Source organism: Lottia gigantea, assembly GCF_000327385.1.
Source record: "Lottia gigantea unplaced genomic scaffold LOTGIsca_5, whole genome shotgun sequence".
NCBI classification, from domain to species: Eukaryota; Metazoa; Mollusca; class Gastropoda; family Lottiidae; genus Lottia; species Lottia gigantea.
In genome coordinates, this window is record NW_008709715.1 from 5649390 (window position 1) to 5672788 (window position 23399).

Sequence of the window (23399 nt, forward strand, 5' to 3'; positions counted from 1 at the left end):
AAGCTTTTAAAACTATTAAAAACCTATTATGAATTTTCAACAAAATTCAAGCATGTCCTACATTTATAAAGCCTTTAAGTTGGGCCATTTACTCCAGACTGTTTCTAGTAAAACAAAATCCATCTCAAAAGATAAAAACAAATATTTTTTGGGCAGAAGATTCAAACATATTTGATAAAGTATTAGTATTTTCCATTCTCAATTTGAACCTTTTTTCATGCAAATAATGGTGGCTCTACCAAAAAATCTGTTTACAGAGATAAATATATCAACTGAATTCTATAATCAGAGTATTACCTTTCAGTTCATTCTTCTCTAATTCTTTCATCATATTCACAAACTGCCAGCTGCTTTCAGACAATGGCCAACTATGATGTAATACTACAGCTTGAATAGTGTATTTATGTGGCTAAAATAATTAAATGTATAATAGATGATAATTTAACTCAAAGGAGGACAATGCTATACAAACTTCATTAAAAACAAAGAAACTGTGAACACTCTTTCTAATGTATAAACTATAACAGTGTTAATTTGATTTGAACTGGATCTTAAATATCTATACATCTTCAATTTCTTCATTTTGAGGATCATCACTCACCCTTAAATCCTTTTCTTCCAGTTCAGTATCACCACTGTCCGAATGTTGACTACTGACAGAATTACGGCCATCTTTAGGTTGTTCTTCTCGACTTTTAGCTGATGAACTTCTCTTGGATTTATTCAACTGTTGACTACTACCTTTCATTCCTTTATTAGCTGTAAAGATGATAATATCTCAATAATATGATCTTTAAAAATTGATAACTTGAGTTCATGCCTTATTAAAATGTAACAATAAGACAGAAAAAAAACTCTTACAATCAATCTTATTAGTGCAGTCTTTCATGATGTGACACAAAATTTTGTCTGTTGTTTTCAGCATAATCATCATATCTTTAAAAATAAGATTTCTATTACAATGGGTCTATAAAAGAGCCACAATGGAGCAGTTAGACTTGATTAGATATATTTTAATTTGTGACGCTCAGTTTCAAAATTGAGATAATGACAGAAGTCAAATATTATCACTATTGTTCAGTGCTTGATCAATTTATTTAAAAAAACTGTCTTACAAGCTCTAGATCCAGCTCTCTTGGTATCTTCATCAGCTAGAGGTGGTGGAGCACTAGATGCTGCTGATTGTCCACTGGAATGGTCCTTTTGGAAGATAAACGCTGGTATAACAACATGGCCCTTTCCTGTCATACTGGCCACTTCTTCCTCGTGATCTAATACCATCAATTTAATATATACATCAGTTTTAGATGTATTTAATTGTAGACTTGCTAGGTGTTCCTCTGTTACTTTCACTGTGTATCTACATATAACAAACAGAAACAAAAATAAATCAATAGAAATTACAGCTCTAAATAATACAAGCTTAAAGCACTATCATTTTATTTCAGAATTAAAGGAATTTCAGTAATTAAGCCTATATTTTTCAGCTGGTTGAGCTTCAAAATAACATTTGATTTTTTTCATGCTCCAACTCTAAAATTTTCTGTTTTAGGATTTCAGTTAACAGCTATTTGGTGGCCTAAAAATAATAAATAAATTCCCAGATTGAATTCCTTGAAAATCTAATAGCATGGTGTGTGTCTTATATACGGTCAATCTTAAATAGAGAAATTACAAACCTCAAAATGATGTGTTTTGAATTAGGAATATAATAATCTCTGATTTCTTTGACACTGAAACTACAGTTAACATCGGTACCACGGGGTGCTGGTAGAGGACTTAATGATCCTATTAATCTCATTCTCCAGGAACCACTCATAATAGACTGGTCTGTGGTCCTAGCTTCAGCTACCATAGTATACCCTTTCTACAAATAGAAATAGAGTTCTACCTTACTGCTCAAGATTGATTTAATAAGACAGTGTTCATTAATAGAGATTTTATAGGAAAGCTGTATTAGCCTAGACTAGTCAATTTGTAACAGGTGAGTAATATTTACGGAGCAAAAAGCTCCATCCAAAGATCTTTACCACTTGTCACAGGTGCTTTGGCCCCCACAAATTTTTATCATTTGACATAGTGAAAGAATTGGCTGTGCCCACCCTTTGAAAATTGTGTGTCCCTGTACGGCGCACCTCACCTAATGTTTCAGAACTTCTATTGTAACTCATAAGTAAGTGATTGATTATTAACATAAGCAGTATAGAATTTAAACACAATTCATTTAATATAGATCATACCTTATTCTTCTTGTAGACATATGGTGCCACCTTCTGGAAGACTTTTGGTAACTCTTCACCTGTATCATTGTTTATAACACGTAATAGACAAGTATTAATAGGTACATAGAGTTTAGGTACTGCTAACATTTCTTCTTTAACATAGAATATCTCTCTACAAATAATAATTCATATAATTAATAACTAATGATTTTCCTGTATAATATTAAAAGGAAGGTTTAGATATAGATATGATCTGGATATCAGATGTTTTTAATAGAATTTGATATATCTGTATTGTGATGGCCTGTGCCCGTCCAAAATATGTTTTTCTTGAATTGCAGGAACACCAGATGCCTGATTTCAATTCTGAGAGTGCTACTGACAGCTGAAAATGAGTTTTATCAGAGAGTAATAAAATATTCAAGCTATAGAGATCTAAATTAGACAATAAGCTTATTACTAAACATATGAGTTTTGTTGTAGCTTCAGCCCTATACCAAAGATCCATTCAGACATTCAAAGAAGCAAGAGTTTTAAGTCCTCTTATTCACTTTATTAAAGAGTACCAGATATAATATTAAACAAGACTTACCTGAAGACAAGGAACCAGTTATTTGGTGGTTGGTCAGGATATATACCTTTATAGTCACTATATGATATTTTATTCCATTCATCTTGATGGAATGAATATTTCTTCATTAGGTCACTATCTCTTTTAAATAATTCTCTACAAAATTATCAATTATATGCTATTCTATGAAGCTATTTAATATTTTAATCCAATACCATAGGTTTATCAATATAGGTTTATTTGCCACTCCAATCAGACTACAACTACTCATCCTTAGTTCTGTTTTTAGCCATTTGAAATTTTGTTAACAATGAGCCAATTTGAGTCTTCAATTTTTCATTTTTGTTCAATTCTCGATCGATGTGTGATAGTCTGATAACCTTGAATAAGTCATCTTCACTCATAATTCCAGTTGACTCAGCTGTAAATGGGAACAGATAATCTGGGAAAGATCAATGCCAAGAGGTTTGGCCAAGGATCAGCTTGTAGAAAGGATCCTTAACAGTGAACCTTAGTTGTTATTCTTTACTTTCTTTTAAATACATTTGGCACAAAATAACTTTATGTTCATTAATTGAAAAGCACCAGCATGTGTATCACAATGTACATTAAGCATAAGCTTTTAGAATATAAAAAAATACACATACCTAAATAAAAAGAGACCATTTTCTTCCATATTTTGTTCAATAACAGACCATGATTTCTGAAGTTGTTCATAAGCTTTAGCATTCTCTTCTGTACCTGTACAATGAAAACACAAATAAATGTAATGTAAAATTTATATTCTGGAATTATTTTGTATGGTTTACTAATTTGAGATCAGAATAAAAAGTAATGGCTGGTGCTTAATGATTTTTCTTTCTTTGATTGGGCTTTGCTTTCAAAAAACAATATAACTGCCAATTCTAGACTGAGTAACTTTGTTGCCGATGCCACTTTTCCTTAATAAAATTTTGGTCATTTACTACTGAGATAAAACTAACCTGTACGTCTGGCCTCAGCTAATTTTCTAACCCAGTGAGCTCTCCAAACCTTCTGCATCTTGACTGTTGCTACTTGTTCATCTGTTGTGGCTTCCCTAAAATTCAAATAATATATATCAACTATTGAATCCATGTTTAAGAATGATCAATGATGGAATAGCTGAGTTTTGTAACACTGTTACTCTGTTACTCATCCCTTCTGACCAAGAATCATGTGAATCATGTGAATCATTGATGGCAAAGAAAGTCACAGATGCAACTTGGGGCATTTTAGTGTGTTTAAGAAAAGATTCTGGTCCACTTGGTCACTGTTGAAATAAATTCCTTAAAATTTAAATAACAAACAAGTTAATAAATAATATTACCTATTTGTCCATATATTTTCTGATTTTTCTAAATCTCCTAAAATAGATAAAAAGAAATAACTAGAATATTGTATTGTATATTTTTACACTAAAATAATCATCAGATAAAATCAAAGGGAATAAAAAGAAAGGAAGAATAAGCAGAAAAGAAATAAATAAAAAATCTTGCCATGGGCTTGGGCATAAAAACTTCAGAAAAAAAAAACTTAAACGGTGGCGTGTATTATGCGCGGTTTATATTCAGAATTATACTGTATACAACATCTACTATTATAATAAACCTACCCTCTGGTTGAACAGCTTCTATAAAACCCAAGAAAGCAGTAAAGAAAAGAAATTTAAATATAAGTTAACTGTCACCATTGTAGCATAATATTATACAATAATCAGATAATAATTCTACCATTTAAAACATGTCATTTTGTATAAACTTAAGTTAAATGTAGATCTTTTTTAATCACTGTAATTTATATTTTGATTAGATTAATATTAATTGATTTGACTTGATTGGAGTTGATTTACAAACAAATTTATTAGATTGTTTTGTTAATATATTACCACAACACAACATGCTATATATTTACATCAGAAATTTTAATTTAATTCTCAGCTTAAGAAATTTCATGCAATTTGAGAGAAACAAACTTGGTAGTGATTGAATCAAATAGAGTTTTTTTTTTTATAGTTGGTTGTTATAAGATTCAGGGTAAAAATCAAAGATAGGAAAGATTAATAGAAAGACACAAAGAGTCTACAAGATAGTACTGTATGCATTGTTATAAAAGACTACATCTCTATTAGTAGACTAGTGCTGCTACAGAATGACTTACGTTTTTTGCCCGGTTTAGCTGAACCTCTATGCCCTGTTGAGGTTCCTGTTGCTGAAATATTTGGAGATTTTGAAAATCAGGTGAATGACATTGTCTCATCCACTTTGCTTTTACTAACGAAATTAAAGCTCATTGTTTTCCATTAAATATGCCTAAGATATAAAATCCATTATAAAGACAGAAATGGAGGTTAAATTTCGCTTCTGGCTGAACATAACCAAGGTGAAATCCTGATATGGGAGATCAACATTTAAAAATACCAATAATATTAAGCAGCTGCCACTGTATCTGATTTGCCAGTCATAGTCTATTGGATATCAGTGTCCGAGTATGCCAACTTGAAGGTAAGAGTCAAGCTCTGTTTTCTTTAAGTTAAGTAGATCTAAAACACATACCTGGTCTGCTTCCTACAGATAATCCTAGTATATTGTTAGTTGTACAATCAAAATTAAACGCTCTCCAAGCAAAAGCCATTTCTGGTGTCGCGATTTCTTTTAAACTCCTCTTCAACATGGCATAGAATGCTTCATTAAATACCTGCATATCAAAAGAAAGACATATTTCTATTTATATAATGATATTAACATTAGTCTTTGCCTTAAACTTAGAGCAATGGTCTTTTCTACACGGACATTTATAGATTCTGCCGGAAGAAAAAGAAATGCAAATATATTTTATATAAGGTAAATATATGGTATTATGGTATTATTGTCTACACCACCATATAGATATGAAATATATTTACCTCAAAATGATGCTGCTTTGAAATATTCTTCTCATTTTGATAAGGACAATGACTCTGGACAAACTTCTCCCAACAATCATTGAATTTAGACTGATCATTGAAGGACTGCACACACTTTCCTAAATTATTAATAACTTGATAGGCAGTATCTCGAAATCTACAACTTTCCTGGAAATAGATAGAAAATGGAATTTAACATCCTACTTATCTGCTACTTACAGGACAACACCATGCAGTGTGCTATGAGTGATCTTGGAATGTTTCAGCATGCCAAGATTAAAAACCGCTGACTTTTCTGGGCATCTGACAGTCAACACCATTCAATGCGGGAAATTAGCCTACTCTTGTTTTTTTGATTGAACTCTGGACATTCAGGTTAATGAGCAAGCGTCTAACTCACTAAGCCATCGTGGCTCCCAGGCCAAGATTAATGGAAGTATCATAAACATGAGAATTTAAAATGATTCGATCAAGAATTATAACTTACATTAGTTAACTGAGCCATGACATTTTCTTCATCACCAAAAACAAAGTTAACAGAAGAACAAAGATGTACATGATATCCTAATGGTGCTGTCATCATAAATCTTAAAACATGGCGACTGCAAACGTAACAAACATAATATATTCATTATTTTCTATATATAATAAATACAAACATCTGCAACACTTTTAAACAATTTCTTTGACACAAATCAAAAGAATTGGAAATTTTACATCCTGCTGTTCCACGATCCTAAAAAATTAGCACTATAAGTTCCTAAAAACTGCATCAATGCCATGGGAGAATCAAGTGATAAGAAACTATTAAAACCTTTACCAGACCAAATCATGGGCTATCTTAGGGTAGAGACCAACATGGCTCCTCCAACAAAGTGATTTCCAAAAGATATAAGATCTAAATGATAAAACTAGATATTATGCCTACCCTGCTGGTAAACTTAAAACAGCCGCTTTTGTTGCAGTAGTTCTTAATCTCATGATAGGTTGTCCTGTAACTAGACTCTTCCAGGAATAAGGTTCTGCTATCAGGGAGCCTGGTGTTAAAACTGGTGGTGCCGACTTCTCATGACAAACTGATCCTCCTTGAAAAATTTGAATTGAATTTTAATTGAATACAATATTTACATATTCAGGGACACCAAAACATCTTAAAATCATCCTCAGTTGGATTTTACAATAGCGAATACAGTTAATCAGAGCCCTTGACAAGTGTTTGTAAATAATGAGCCATATGTTTACAGTCTCTCTGTCTAGGATTCTGATTGGGTGTATTCTCTGGTGTACAATCCAATCAAATCAATGCATTCTGTGATATAATACATAAGTTGGTAATAGCTTGACATTGTGTTAGCTGGAAATCAAAGAGCCAAAAGACGTATTACTACTGGATATACTACTATTAACAATTAAAGATGTCTTACATACCATCCAAAACACTGCTACTAGTCATTGCTGTAGGTTCTTTTTCTAACTCTTTATCTTTAGCAGTCTTAACACTGGTATGGGAGCGTTTTTCCTCAGGGGGTGGAGGAGGGGGGTCAAACCAGCGTGGTATTACAGAGAATGATATTACAACTTCAGTTGGCTGCAGATTATCAACAACTAATAACAGAGTTAAGGATAGTAAATAATAATCAGGATTGATAATTTGATTGCATTTCCATAGTTATTCACCGAAATCACAAAAATTCTTTGCAATGAGGTAAATTTTTCAGGTTCATCCTACTAGTTTCTATGAACTGAAAATTGATATAATGAAGTACAAAGGATACACATATAATATGGTGATTTATCATCTGGTGTAGGTGTCTGAAACATAAAACAATACAATAATTACATATAAGGACATTAGCAAGATATCAAAGTAAGCTTATACATGTAAGGCCATACAAAATAAATAGTCTGTTTTACAGGCCCAAAAATGCCTGATTGTTGCCTTGATATCAAATGTACATTAAATTTGTGGTAATATATAATATATGCTTTCTCTCGCTCTGATTTATTACAGTTGAAAATCTAAAAAAGAGCTTTAATATCAAAAAATAAATTCGGCCTCTCGCACTGATTTTTGAAAAAAAAGGTCCTATAAAACAGACAGACTATTTATTTTGTATGGCCTAATAGACAATTGAGTATTATAAAATTTCCATAAACTATTGTGATCATCTATTGTTTGAGATTACACATATAATACACAATAGGATATTTGTTCAAAGTTTAATATGATTGGTTCAGGTGCCATATTCATTAATAATGACGTATCTACAAATCATTGCATTAGAGAGTAAATATTATCATGAGTTAACTATAAATTGTTAAACATAGACAATGAATTAGATCTAATAAAACTTTATTATTCGAATTTTCATTATAATTTGCAAAAAAATATTAGTTGTAAATCTTAAAAAAATATTGGTATTAAATCTTTAGATAGGAAATGTTATATTAAATGCAGGGCGCTAGTAATACAGACAGTCTCACATGGGTTTTCAAATATCCTGCAGTAAATAACCAAGAGAGTTGTCATAAAGAACAAGAGGTTGCTACGCAAGATATACCACATACCATATAAATTTTCAGTATATCAAGGCATATTAGAATGTGAGTGCATAAAAAGCATCAAGCTTAAAGTTTTAAAAATGAGGAATGTGAATCTTTAGTGCAATAAATCATGAAAAATACATGAAAATCTTAATTTGCGACCAGACAGAAAGAAACTACATAGCTTATAATGATTTTTAATTTAGTTTGATATCATTTGTGTTGTATGTTGATGTATATTTCTGTATAAGTTAAAAACTTATTATTGTTATTATAATTAACTATAGTTAATTTGATTAGTTTACTTTCGTAATCTATTTAAACTATCAATTCTTAATAGTAAATCTATCATAATTTGATAGCTAACACTTTAAAAAGTATACTATACTTATCTTTGGTATTGTAAGGAAGCTATACTTTTTGATGAAAGAAAATAAAAATGAAAGTTTCTAATCTACTCTATCAGGTTTTTTTGTTTTTACTTTACTCACGACTTGGGAAGAAATGGGGGAAGGTACACGGGGTGTGGTCTGAAGTTTATCTGGTTTTATTTTATCTCTTTGTGTAGAAGATGAAGAGCGATCTTTAATATTGGATTGACTAGATTTAAGATCAGGAGATTTGTCCTTGCCTCCTGGTGTACTACTGACCGGTGGAGCTGTTGATTTCTTCTCTGATTTATTAGCAGATGAACTTCCTGTTGACACTCCCTAAATAAAATAGTTTAATTAATGTTAATGTCACGCTGTTAATCACAAGATATTAAACATTCAAAACAAGGGACATAACTCACTCATCACTTTGATATTTTGTTTAATAAATTTTCTGTGGTTTCCTTTCCTCATTCTATCATTCTAAATCTGATTTCTTAAATCAAGTTCAACTTTAATAATTTAGGCATACTTATTAAACCTCTAGTTAGAAGTGGTTTAACAGTACAAGTCAAAAGTACAATTGAAATCATCCTACAAATCGACACTGATTGGTTACATTAATGAACACAACTTTGGCAGAATGGTCAAAGATTCAAGAATGAGTAAGGTAGCTCACAGTAAATAAATGAAACTAAATATTTTAATGTAAATTTTTAAATCAAACATATTAGACAATGGTTCACAGCAAACATTAAATAACAAGATATAAATATTAAAATGCCAACCTTGCTTGCATCTGACTATAAAATAAAAACAAAAAAAGTAGAAATGACATTCTTTGCACACAAAAATTCTTGCTTAGAAATTTCTTATTTATCTAAAATCAGTTGAAATACAGTTCTATCACCAGTGTAAAGACTTCAGCAGTACTGTTTTAAAGAATATAAACTTAATTCAGTTTAATAATAAAGAGAAACCACACTGAAAATAATAAACAACATACCTTCAGATCAGAATATTGGTAGTTTTTAGGGTAAGTGTTAGTTTTATGGTAAACATACAATGTTCTGAAAAATTACAAAAATTCCTTTAAATTACTAATTACTAATAATTACTGTCAAGGCTAGTATCAATTACATGCCTAGTTAGATAAATTGACCAAGTGAGAATTTTCTTTTTAAGTTTCAGTAACAAGTAACAAGATCATTTTTTAAGGAGAGTGTCAATCTAAGAATTTCAGATAGTTCACATCAAGTTAATAACAATCTATTAGGTTAAAAATAACAGCAGAATGACTTACTTGAAACATTTACAGAACTGTTCATAATCAACCCAGATTTTCTTTGGTTTCCGAGAATCATCATGTGTTTCTACTTGGTTTGTCTCCCCTTCTGTAGGTGTGACGTCTTCTGTATCCATATTGGTTAAACTACTGGTAGCTTCGACACCAGATAAACCACCTTCACTAGATACTGCCCCTGTTTTCTCTAGGGAAATATGTGTTTATATCATCACAGTAGCCTTATTAAATCGGTCAAACAAGCATCTTGCCTCATTTTATACACTGCAGATTATTCAAACATTCTTAATAATTATATTTATAACTAAGACTTAGTCTAATTTCCATTTCTTACCAGATTTAAGCTTCTCTTTACTTTCTTTACTCTTTGAATCATCAAGAGGAACATCTCGTTTTGATTGTCTGGAGTCAGATCTAGGTGCAGCACTCTTAGTTCTTTCAGCCTTCACTGGTGATCCAATAGAACTTCTGCTGGTTTTACGATCTGGTTTAGGAGACTAAAATACATAAAACCATATTTAAAGAAATAGTAACCAAAGCAAGTAGATGTCTGAAGACCTTGAAAAGTAATTTTCCCAAATGATTCAGTCAAGTAGAATATGTCTGAGGACCTCGGGTATGTCACCTTTTCCCATCATTCTAGTAAAAATAAATAAAAATGATTAGTTAAAGAAAGATTTTAATAACTTTGGCTTAAGATAGTGGTAAGAGAAAAAGCATCAGAAAACATATACCTCTTTTCCTCCTTCTTTTTTAGCTGATGCTTTGCCTTTCTTTTCTTTTGTAGCTACTGGACTTCCAGCTTTTTCAATCTTGATTTCAATCTACAAAAAATACACATATTTTATCATGTTAATATTCATCATACTACTTACAACAATCAAGTGATCTTAAAGTGTAAACACTACCATGTAAAGAAGACATCTTTTCCATGTCAACTTTTCAGACCTGCAATGGCGAAATGTTAATATTTGATATCAACTGGATATATTGGTGTTTGTATCCCTGAAGCATTACAGAGTGCTCCTTGGAAATGCTCATGAATATTTATCAATATCGTTGTCTGAATAGAACTAGGATCACAAGATCTGTTGTGGAATAATAATCGTACCTCTTTTTCTTCTTCAACTGGACAGGGTGATAACAGAGCTTCATCTTTTTTCTCGATGGCCAGTATTTCAGGATCAGGGGCATTTTCATCAATTTCTTCTATTGAGACAGACACAGCTGTCTCTGGTCGTGATCTGGTAGCTCCTCTTGATAGTGATGATTTTGGCCGAAGACTGAAATAAAAATATCATATGTTCAGAAGGGAAGCTTAGCAAGCATTAGGGGGATTTAAAATTGAATATTGAAATGTCAATGAATTCTGAATTCTACAAACAGAATAGTACAATATCATTTTTCAATTAAATGCGTAACATTTGATTATTTTGTTTATCATTGGAATAATCCTCTGAATGAAAGAAACATGATCAGATCTAGCTGATTGAATGGAAATATATTATATAAAACAATGTTTTCTTACGTTTCTGTGGGTATAGGTACAGGACTAACTTTATAATTTACAAATGGTGAAGTAAGTTCTAAACATTGGATAGGTTTTGGTGGCTCTGGTGCTTCTAAAATTAAAGACAATTCAAATAACTACACAAAAAGCCCAAACATAAAGAAACTCCTAATACATAAGTAGATAAAAAGTCTACTAGGATATTAAAAGTCTTTGAAAAAGTGTTCTTTCTACATCATTCATTAACCCTTTAAACCCTGAGTATAAATGAAATACAACGTTATATACCCTGAACTCCAAGTAATAAAAGTAAAAGCGTATGACATTAACGTTGTATGACGTCACTTAGCAACGGCCGGTATACCGGCTGGTTGGGTATATGCTGCATCAGTGTTTGGACGGTATACCGGCCGCTACGGTTGAAAGGGTTAATCTTAATCAAATAATTTGAATGAATGCCACATGAAAACCATATTAGATAAATTCATTCATGGTTTATTGATCCAATATGTCTTCCAAATATTTTGATAAACCTTTCTACTGGATTATTTCAATGGGTAGAAGGAATAAAAACAATTTTTATTGAAATGCTTTATCTAATATCCCTTTGCTTTCTATAATGTAATATATAGAGCTATGGCATATATCTTTCCTTCCTAACAAAATATATTGAAAATAAAATGAATGGAGTTTTCCGTCCAAGATATCTGCAACTGATTGGGTTATTTAAGACTAACAATGGTATGCAGTGTGCAATGATGGGAATTTCTGCATTAGTCTACCAAAATATGTTGAAGATGCCTTTCAACATACCTTTTGGCTCATCAGAAGGTATTTCTTTCTTCTTTCTGGGTCGGATTAATTTCCATGCAGGAATAACCTCCGGTACAGGTGGTGGTTCTAGTGGACAAGAACGTGTCTGGGTAATCCAGACTGGATGAGGATAAATATGAGACAATCCAGTCTGCCTTAACTTTTCACTAACATCAGCCTGAAACATTGATATCATATGTAAATTGTACATACTAAATGTAGTCTTTATGAAATGTAATGCAAAATGTAAAACAGTGACAGTTTACAAATAGAAAAAGTAAATTGTTTATACCAAATGTAAAATGTATATATAGGCAAATTGTAGAACAGAAAATAGTAAATCAACATAAATTTAGTTACCACACATTTAAAATGTCTATTAATCCATCAATTGTGTAGATTTATAGAGGGTAAGAATGGTGTGCATTACATTCACAATTATACAGTACGTGGTGTGATGACAAGTCCCCAGCTTTCAATATTAAAGTGTATAGACAGATACAACAAAAAATACTAACCATTTCACCAAGAACTGAAACTTTGACTGGATATTTAGGTGTACTAGTATAAGATGCAAAGAAGACAATTTCTGGTTTCTCTGGTAATGGTGTTTCATCATGTTTATCTCCTTTAAAATAAACAAGTCTATTATTTAGGACAAGTACTGACTGAGGGAACGTCTGGTGAAAAATTCAAAAAGTTTACCAAGTCAAGAGAACATAGATCTTACATTATTATACATACTAGATATTCACTTTATAAGGGAATAATATCATGAAGAACTGTCCCAGATCATTCGGCTTTCATTATTTTACTGTCAAACACTGAGAACGTTTACTCAAAATTGCATATTCAATAATTAGTAATAACTGGTGTGCTCTATTTTAACAGTGAAAATATTTTATCATTGTATCTAAAATAAATGTGTTAAAATGTTAGTAATTGAAGTTACGCACTCCAGAATTGAGAAACTATACAAGTGGTATGATACATTTGTTTCCATACAACATTAGGAGTCAGAGCTGGATATGAAAATAGAAAACATACAGGAAGATTGGGTTAGAGAGGTTATAAAGATAAGGATTCAATAAAGCAGGATAAATGTTAATAAAATGGATGATAAAGGCAGACATTAAAAGATGGAGAAGTTAAAAAGTGCAAACAATTTCAGGTGAAGTTTTCAGTAACTGGTTTAAATCTATCTTTGAAAGGACCAAGTTAAGAAAATGCAGCGATTTATATATTTTCTTTATTGTTATTTTATTATAATTAAATGAAGACCAAGTTTGATTGAAACATGTATGGCTCCAAGATGTTCAAAAACATCAATTAGAAACCATGTAGTGAATGTGCACCATAAACCTAGTTTAAATAGTCATTTCAATATCAAGAAAAATTCAAGAAAATGATGAAATAATGACTTGGTTAAAAATGATTTGAGGATAACAAATTTGTAGGTAAACAACAATTTTAACTACCAATACAGGTGAAAGATGAGTGATGATGCAGTGATCTATACACCAAGTTTAAAAGAGATTCAGGAAAAAATAAATCTTGATTATGGATACAAAATTGATAAGTTAGCTACGATTATGATTTATAACTACCAATATAGGTGAAATATGAGTGATGATGTAGTGGTTAAACTTAGCAAAAGATGACAACAAACCGTGTTAATCTAGTCTACAAGGGGAAGTCACTCTAACTTACTATTTTTATCCTTATCTTTATCACCTTTATCACCCTTATCTTTCTTTTTATCCTCTTTACCATCCTTACCTTTATCTGAAAATATTCAAAATTAGAAAACATTCAAATGGGTAGAAAATTGCATATTAAACACACTGTCAAGGCAACCTTTTCAGATATACAATTTCTCATTTTGCATATTTTTGCATCTTGAGCTAATGACCATAGTCACTGGTATGGTATGGTGTCAATTTCAATAGCAAACAACATGAAGTCTTAAGGTATCAAGCAATAAGCAATGGTCAACATTCTTTCAATTCACTCAATCATAAAATCATGGTTCATGCATCTAATATTTAACATCTTCAAAGTGCTTCATAACCAACCATGAAAATGAAATACTGGTATAGCCTTTTCATCTGCAGTTCATCACAGGTATAAACAACCACGAAAATAAAAAAAAATTCATCTATCTCCCTTAAATCTCATCACAGGTATAAACAACCAAATATTGATATAGTAAAATAACAAGAAACATAGTAAATAGTGTAATGGAACTATAAAAACCTTTGTCTTTCCCTTCTTTACCCTTCTCCTTTCCACCTTTTTCTGTTTTTTCTGATTTACCATCTTTTGCTGTGTCTTTATCAGTTTTCTCATCTTTTGGTGTTTCCTAAAACAGGACAAGGTTTGTTGATGAAGAGTTAATTTCATATATTCACAATAATAAAAAAAGAAGCCAATGCATTTAAATATTCAGTTGTGAGCATACATCAACATTTCAGAAGTCAGATCAAACCACAAATCACAGTCAGTATGTTATTACTAGAGTATATTTTAAGTGTATCTTAATAACATTGTGCCAAACTGTTGAACTTAGTTGGATAGTTTTGTTTTAAGATAACAATATATCTTTTTGTTGCAAAGTTTGTGACAACCATACCCCAAGTTTAATGTATAATAAAACTATTGGTATCAATTTCTATCAAAGAAAACAAGTTATCAACGTACCAATTGATTCTGTGTATCTTTCTTGCTGGCATCATCAGTTTCTACTGCTGGTTGATCAGAAAGTGTTAAGTCAGGCAGTTTCCAATCAGGTAAATTATCATGTAATAAATTCCACACTTCTTTTATATGATTGGGTCTGAAAGTATAAGATATTAATGTTTAAAGTGATAAATATGAACCAAGTAGTATAATAGCAGTAATACATTCTGCACAATAACAATATCAGTTTAAAATTCCAACAAACAAATATTTTACTACAATAAGAATGAAATTAAGAAACAATATAAATTCCATATTCAAAATTCAATAAATGTGAAATGAATGAACCATAATGAATTAATTGAAATGGATGAACCATGATGAAATGGATGAACCATAATGAATTAATTGAAATGGATGAACCATAATGAAATTGATGAACCATAATGAAATGAATGAAACAAATAAAATAAATGAACCACATAAATAAATGTACCAAGTAAATATGGATGAACCAAATGAAATGAATGAACCACATGACATGGACAAACAAAATCAACCTTATGAACTTCATGCCAATAAAACTTTGACATTTTGAAAGTTACCGTTTGAGTTTTAATTGTCTTTTTTTAAGTATTGGTCTGTCAGTGTCTAGTGAGTGACAAAGTATGTAGAATCGTTCCAGAATGTTGGCAGCAGAAACAGTTTTGAGTTTATGAATAGTATGATCATTTGTTTGTTGAAGATATTGTAACAAGAGTGAACTATGAAATGAAATAATGAAAAAATTGAAAAAATATTTATTAGATGAAGTTTGTGTCTAAGGATTGACTTTCCTGATTACAATTCAAAATCCCTTTATGACACTGCATCTTTTTCTAAATCCAACAATTTGTGGAAACCGAGAAAATTGATATTCTTTACATATTTAGCATAGCATATCTTTTTTTAGTGCAAAAAAAGACAACAAAAATTGAGGGGCAATAAATACATTGCATAAAGTATTTACTTACTTAAGTGGAATAGTCTCTGGTATCCAGCCTGTTAAAGTTTGTATAACGTTAAAATCACCAAATTCACTAGAATTGTTACCACCAGTATAGCTAAAAATAGATCAATAATGGTTGTTAAAGTTAGTTTCCCAGGCAAGATAAAATATGACCACTGGCAGCTGACAGAGAGGATGACAGCGTCTTTATTAACTAAAATACAACCCATATATACCACATTAGTATAATAATAGTCTCTTACAGGGTTGACAGCAATAATATATGTATTAAAATTAATCTTCATTCATAAAGGAAGTATATTGATCAGTAAGTTTTTACATGTGTGTTATAAATAAGACTAATTAATGATAGATATCTTTCAACCTTTGACTTTTAGAAATTAAAAATAAAACAACTTACTCTAGTGAGGCCACCTTGATTAAAGCTTTAGTTAACAACATTGGCCATAATTCATGTTGTAACATAGTTGCTGGTAGCAGAAGTTGATCATTTTCATCAAAGGGAAGTAAATCATCAACATAAATTTTACGCCAACATCCCTTAAATTAAAATAAAACTGAGATAAAACAAGACCAAAAACACAAGAAAAAGTCTAGGCATTATAGGTAATGAAAAAAAAAACTGTTTTAAATCATCTTTTCATACACTCTTCATTAGTGTAGAAAGTTGGATGTAAAACTTCATTTCATTTTGTTTGTACAGTCTTCTTTGATGGATCATAATGAATTTGTACAAAGAGGAAAACTCTTCTCAAAACAGACTAAATTTTGAAATTAAAATAAAACCTACCATCCAGTAGAGCCGAACTATATATTTGCCATGAGAATTATACAGTGGTAAATGAGGTCCTCTACCAGCCTTACATAAAGAATAAATATGTTCCCATGGTTTCCACGAATGGAAAACTTCATCAATAGGTTGGGAAGGATCTATTATTTCTGGATCTGTTTTCACTAAACTCATCTCCCATAAAGCTGTTATTTGACTGATGATAAATCTAACCAACTGAAATTGGAAAAATATAAGATGATGAATCAATATTTCACCGAATAAAATCTTGAACTTTCTTCCATTTCATCAATGAAGATTTCATTTACTTTCAGATGTATTTCAAATACTGAAAATTTAGGCATTAAGCTGTTAAATATGATTTTGAACACCAGCCTAGAATTGCTGCATTAATGCTTGTTCTTTCGAAGGTGAAACAGATTAATCACTTTGCTGGTGAAGAAAATAATGATCCATACCTCGCTATCATGAAGATGTTCATTAGATGATATGAGATCAAATGAAGTTGTATGATCATCAGCTACTATAACTGGTGCCTGAAATAATAACCAACTCTAGTTGACAGATATATAATAATTATCAAACATTATCAATGACAGAGTCTACATTAATAACATTATGAGCCCTCCAGGTACCTTTTGATATCTGATATATATTTTATTTCATCTTTCAGTAAAATGTTTATGAATCTTCCCTCAATGGCTCACAGCACTTAATGCAACTTTACAGTTTGGATTCTGAACTCAGTATCTCTCCCAGACAATCCACATAGTGTATGATGTTTATAAAGAGACTTTATTGGAATGAAATTTCTTACCTTATCCACAATAAAATCATATGGGCGTTTCCAATGATCAACTTTTAATGATGATGGCATTTCCACCTTTCCTTCTGGATCATCGAAAAAATGCTGAGCCTAAAATTAAAAATATTTGTTAATAAGCTGTCGTCTCTGAGATGCCTCGGAAACATTGGCATTGGCAGCTATTTCTTTTAAAATAACAAAACTCTTTGATTTCAGACTTAGAAATGGAAAATCTGATGAAAAATGAAGTATTCTTTAAAAGCTATTGCACTTTCACCTAATACCAGTAGAAATCTTCAGACATTGCTGGCTTTATCAAAAATCCAACATTTCAAACTTACCACTGTAGGTGATTTCCCTTTTTTATCATCTTTTCCTTTATGTGCTACTTCCTATAATAAGAGCCATCAAGAAATTAGAAAGTCCACATAATGGTTGTACATCACATCATTACAGTATTCAATTACTTAATCAATTAATTATACCAATCTATTTAATGATGGTAAAGTGGGTTGAAAGATGAAACTTGTCAGGTTCTCAAAAATACTGGTAAATACACTCAACATTATTCCACTGGAGGTTAGTTGGAGATAATATTGAGCTTCATTCACAAAAAATGGCCATGATCTAGAGAATTGTAATGAAATTGAAATAACGGCACTGCTTCTTGCAAATCATCACTATAAATCTGATCTTTCCTAATGGACTATCTAGACTGTAGACCAACAATTTCACAAAATTTTGTTCACATATAAATGTTGGACACCATTAAAAACAGCCTACATCACTAAAGGAATCACTTGATTTTTACTGTAGTCACATCCAGTAAGATTAATCTATATTAATTAGAACAAGTACAATACTGTCATCACAGACTCTATGTCATGTCATATAGGATTATCACTGATTAACATGTCATTATTAAATAATAATATCATACATGATTTCAAGAAACTTAAGAACACAACTTGGCAGTATGACACATTTTTAGTGACATTAAAGCTGCATTTCCTTTAGTATATATCCAGTCCAGATGCAGATACGGCAAAAATCACTTTCATCAAAATAAGTGTTTCCTAATATACGGGTGCAGATACTTTTCCGTATGCTGCATCAGGTACGGTTTTTCGAACCGGACCATGTAGTGATTGGTCCAGAATCGTATGCAGAGCCGTGACCTAAAACGCACATATGGAAACACAGTTTGGGCAGCCTGCACGGCAGAAAGCTAAAAATAGGTAGGGGAATTCCAAAGTTCGCTCTTTCTTCGGTTATGGAATGCTCCTTGTTCCTGTCTACTTTCCAAAATAGGGTGCACCCACCATCTGTGTTTCCTCTTGTTACATTTTTTCCTTTTCTTAATTAGTATGTATATTGCAGCCAACATTATCATTGTTCTTTCTTCTTGTAAGAACCTTGACAATACCATTGCCATGTCGAAAAGAGACCCCTTCAGTACCAATAACCGCATATAAGGAAACACAACCTGCTGTGTGCCGTGTCTGCACCCAGCCGGAACGACACCGGATCCATACTAAAGGAAACGCAGCTTAAATCATAATTCTCATATGGCATAGTCACATTAATGACATTTGTGGCGGATTTTTAGTGAACTTTGTTAATTATTATTTATTCCAATTTTACAATCAATAGTACCAATGTCTGACTGAATAGAAATTTTTAAAAGTGATCTATCGATTTTAACATAAAGAATGGATTTTGTCAACTTGTCATTGTCAGAGTTGATTGTGCTTAAAGAATTATGTTTCATTCAAGCATTAAAGTCATATTTTGCACGTTTCACTTATATATATATATATATCATGTGGAAGTCAATATACAAGTTAAATATGATCTAGATAAGTAAATTTAATCAAGACAGTTTTACCTGATAAAAATCAATTTTCTCCTGTTTTTAAAGGTATTTATTCTCTTTCATATCAGACTACTATATTTTCTCTTGGCGTTTCCATGGAAATTATTTCATTAAAATACTAGTAATTGTCAATCAATAATGAAAGAATCTACTATCATGTACGTTACACTAATTTACACAACATCAATTATTACCTTTAAATTTGTTCACATTTTTTTATTTTGCTTTTAGATGCTAATTTAATATCCATTTTGTCTGATTAAATTCCAAATCTGGCCGTTTTTATAAATGTATTTCCATTAGTTGATTAATTGTAAATTTAACCGTCAATGTGATAACATCAATAAGCAAGTTACATGTTACTCAGACAGTCCTACATGGTCGTGATTTATTTCTTTGTCAACTTTTATATTTGAATGATTAAAACAAAGGAATGATTGATTTCCACAAACGAATGCAGGTGAAATTCTGGTTTCAGAATAATCAATTTGGATGCAATTGTGTCAAGTTACATGAATATTATCATTTTGGGCTCAATTTTTACATAAAAAAATCAATTGTTCCAACATTTATTGTAAAAAGAGATCAATTTAAAAATTAGATAACAGGTTCCCAATTTATTTTGAAAAGTTTATGTAAAAAATCAGACCATATGTGCACAACAAGAATATCACCAAAATAATCAACACTCACCCATTTCTCTGCGTTAACATCTGCATCATTCCATTCAGCCCAAATAGTAAATCTTGGTCGTTTTGGATCTTGACCACCAGCACTGGCTGCTATAGACGCTGCCCTGTAAAATACAATACAATTGGATTACTAAGATTACTTTCTAAAGAAAATTCGAAATTGTAAACCAATATATCTGAAATATTTAAATATCTTATTTCAGGGGGATAACCAAACTTATAATCTACAGTTGTTGATCGAACTTGAAATCTGCACAAATTGAGCCACCAAGGAAAACAAAGATTTTACTACAGGACAAGTAAACAGGTCTGAACTATTTATGTTTTATTGGCGACTAAAAATCAACCAAAAGGACAAGTTGGTAGAAAGGATCTTTGTGAGCCAAAGTTTTTATCCTTGTTTATTTCTTTCTATCTTCATTTTTTCATAGGACAGAAAAGAATTCTGGTAGTACCGGTAACAAAGATTTTTGATAATGGAATTGACTTAATATTCTCTATTGTATCCTGTCATTGTTCTCAATATAAAAATCAATCAGGTTATTTTTTATTATATCCCTTTAACTTTGTTGTCATTATTGAATAAAGGCCAAGCATATTGTGGTAGGAAATGACAAGTAGAAACTAAATATTAAAGAGAAAGAAAGAATAGAGATAACAGAAATCAATAGTAAAGGGTTGGAAAAAAAAAGAAACGCTAGAAAGTTGGTCAATAATGAGACAGGTATAATGTGACGTCAATATTTAATAGGTTAGGTATTGTTGACAGGTATGATGAGGACAAGAAACACCATCTGTCAAATACTGTCACTATTATTAATAATCTTAAACTTTGAATTATCAACAACACAATACCATTGATTTTAGTAGAATATCAGTATCAGGATTATTGATTTCCCTTTATTTGCCAGGCAGATATCTTAAAGCTACAAAATGTTCTGCTGTAATTGTGGTCTTTATAGAACGAACAATTTAAGCTTATATAATTAGCTCACACTAGTCTATCTGATTGCAACAAGAAATTTCCTTAAAATATTAAATACTCTTTAGTTTAAGAATATAGGTTAGCTATAACATACAGGTATAGATTCTAGGTAATTTATTGCTTGTGCTACAAAAAGTCATTTTTAAGTACATTTGAGAGTCATGGCCTAATTTAACAGTTTCTTTGTAATTGTTTTACATAATTAGCCCACAATAGTCTATCTGATTTTATTTTCTAATTTTTAAAACACGGAACTACCTAAAACTATTAAATACCCTTAAGTTCATGCACCATTCAAATACTTTATGTAAAACATTCATACAAATTGGTTTCACTGCTACAAACTTGTATTGATTGTTTTTCAAAAATGAAAATATGTATAAGTTTCCTTATTTATTTGTAAAGGTCCATCAAATAATAGTTTAATTTTACCTTAGTAATACTATTTAAGTATTTAAATGTTCTGTTGAATTTTATGGAATAATCTCTTTCTTAATGGGGAAATTTTCATTGATCTTCATAGTTCATTCTCCCGATATTAATGGAATTCTCTTAAATGTTATATCTACGTCTAATTAATAGACATTAAAATTAAAGAAAATTATGTAATTTTATCTTGAAGCTAGTCAAAGAATACTTTTCATAACAAACAAAAAATGACCACAAAATCTTCCATGACAAAAATGAAATAAAAACTACATTTTGAAGCATTACTCAAAACTTACCTGTACACAGGAAATCACAAACAATATTCAGTTTGTTAAAAACTGCACAATTTACAAATCATTTATTCAAATCATGAAAGGAACTGTTTGAAGGAACTGCCTGCATCATAACTCATCTGATTAGATTATCAATAATAAATTTACCTTTAATAATTCTCATTTCCTAGTGCCAGGTAGCGTTCCAGTCACATGGTCTTGGCAAACCACTGTCCTCTCCTACCTAACTCTGTCCTAATCTCACCACTTGTCACCTAAGCTTATTACCTGTGATGTGTACAGGTATCTAATTGAATAAAGCTCTATGATTGGGTGGTGAACATTGACAGGTTATCATTTTAATTTATTAATGAGATAGATTCAATATCCAATGTTAAAATCAATATCCTACTAGCTACTCCTCAACCACATTGTTCAATTATTCTCTTTTCTTTCACTGAATCATATCATTGATTTCACATTCTGTCTCAATCAAGAAAAGTGTAAGGTGATTTCTTTGTCTACTATTGTGTGTGTGGGTCTATACGGCATCAAGGTAACCATATATCACACGTTAATTCCACCATTAAAATAAAGCTGATTACTGCTGTCAACTATTACAATAGTTACAGTGAATTAAGTTGTAAAATATGGTAATCAGACCAAGTGAAAAACTATGTTATTGTATCAATTATGTTATTTTAGAAAACAGTGGTGAAATAATATTGTTATTGTGGTCCAATAATTATTCAATTTTTCCTATCGTCCTGTTTTATCTCCTTTTAATAGCCATTGTTTCCAGATTGTTGATTCAAATCTTTCACAATATGAAGAGTTTATTTCAAGCCTTGATCTCTATTTTGACAGTTACTATACTTGTATCAGAGCTAAAATTAACAAATGTCAAAATATTTCATATTCTGAACCTTGTAATGTTACTACTAAGCTATGTGCAATATTGGAAAGTTTGTCTATCCAAAATCCTGTTCTCTAATATCATATAGAAATATTGAAATATTGGTACATGTATTGTCATACTGCAACTTTTGTGTTTTAATTAAGCTTGTGGGTGTACAAACCATTTTTAGATGTCAGTATCACTGATAGATTATGGATAGGCCTCCAATCAATGACTATGATCAACGAATATTTGGAATCACACACAGTAGGAGTTTTATGCACCATGTGGGCTAATGAAAATGGACAATGCCATGTGGGGTACAATATTGCAGGGCCATTTTGCAAGGACAGTAGCATTAGCCTGTTCTTTTTCCATTTCCAATCTTTCATGTGCACAGCCTATAGCACATTGCGCCTCGGTTAATCGTCCCATCCGAACGACCAGATGCCTTTTCATGTCAGCCCCTCTTACCTGAATCAGTGACCCAGGGAAACAGGGTTGAAAGATCGAAGGTTTCATCTCAACCCATGCCGGAATTAAACCCTGGACCTTTAGGTTAACGAGCAAGTGGTTAACTCACTGAGCAACCGCGGCTCCCCTGATGGAACTATAGAAGTGACATTATATAAATGGTGTAGAGTTTGGCAGATTCAAGGTTAAAAAAAAAAAGGTTTAAAAACCCTGCACCTTTTTGCATAAAATCC

The 23399-nt window shown here is 31.3% G+C and overlaps 1 protein-coding gene across 1 annotated transcript in view; it reads right to left on the reverse strand.

Moving 5' to 3' along the window:
* LOTGIDRAFT_229226 (hypothetical protein) overlaps window positions 1–23399 on the reverse strand; it is a gene marked incomplete at its 5' end in the record, with an annotated part of 29653 nt that overhangs the window by 4800 nt on the left and 1454 nt on the right. The window contains 34 exons of the mRNA XM_009062157.1: window positions 298–409; window positions 602–759; window positions 1116–1360; window positions 1680–1867; window positions 2241–2394; window positions 2815–2949; window positions 3441–3534; window positions 3777–3871; window positions 4142–4178; window positions 4972–5022; window positions 5367–5508; window positions 5717–5884; window positions 6204–6318; window positions 6645–6801; window positions 7145–7304; window positions 8752–8970; window positions 9638–9701; window positions 9935–10121; window positions 10269–10431; window positions 10669–10758; window positions 11046–11217; window positions 11463–11556; window positions 12258–12435; window positions 12776–12885; window positions 13968–14042; window positions 14514–14619; window positions 14958–15093; window positions 15950–16039; window positions 16346–16485; window positions 16736–16951; window positions 17194–17271; window positions 17553–17651; window positions 17882–17932; window positions 20110–20212. Coding sequence (XP_009060405.1) covers window positions 298–409; window positions 602–759; window positions 1116–1360; window positions 1680–1867; window positions 2241–2394; window positions 2815–2949; window positions 3441–3534; window positions 3777–3871; window positions 4142–4178; window positions 4972–5022; window positions 5367–5508; window positions 5717–5884; window positions 6204–6318; window positions 6645–6801; window positions 7145–7304; window positions 8752–8970; window positions 9638–9701; window positions 9935–10121; window positions 10269–10431; window positions 10669–10758; window positions 11046–11217; window positions 11463–11556; window positions 12258–12435; window positions 12776–12885; window positions 13968–14042; window positions 14514–14619; window positions 14958–15093; window positions 15950–16039; window positions 16346–16485; window positions 16736–16951; window positions 17194–17271; window positions 17553–17651; window positions 17882–17932; window positions 20110–20212 — 4382 coding nt within the window. The remainder of the gene's footprint in view (window positions 1–297; window positions 410–601; window positions 760–1115; window positions 1361–1679; window positions 1868–2240; window positions 2395–2814; window positions 2950–3440; window positions 3535–3776; window positions 3872–4141; window positions 4179–4971; window positions 5023–5366; window positions 5509–5716; window positions 5885–6203; window positions 6319–6644; window positions 6802–7144; window positions 7305–8751; window positions 8971–9637; window positions 9702–9934; window positions 10122–10268; window positions 10432–10668; window positions 10759–11045; window positions 11218–11462; window positions 11557–12257; window positions 12436–12775; window positions 12886–13967; window positions 14043–14513; window positions 14620–14957; window positions 15094–15949; window positions 16040–16345; window positions 16486–16735; window positions 16952–17193; window positions 17272–17552; window positions 17652–17881; window positions 17933–20109; window positions 20213–23399) is intronic.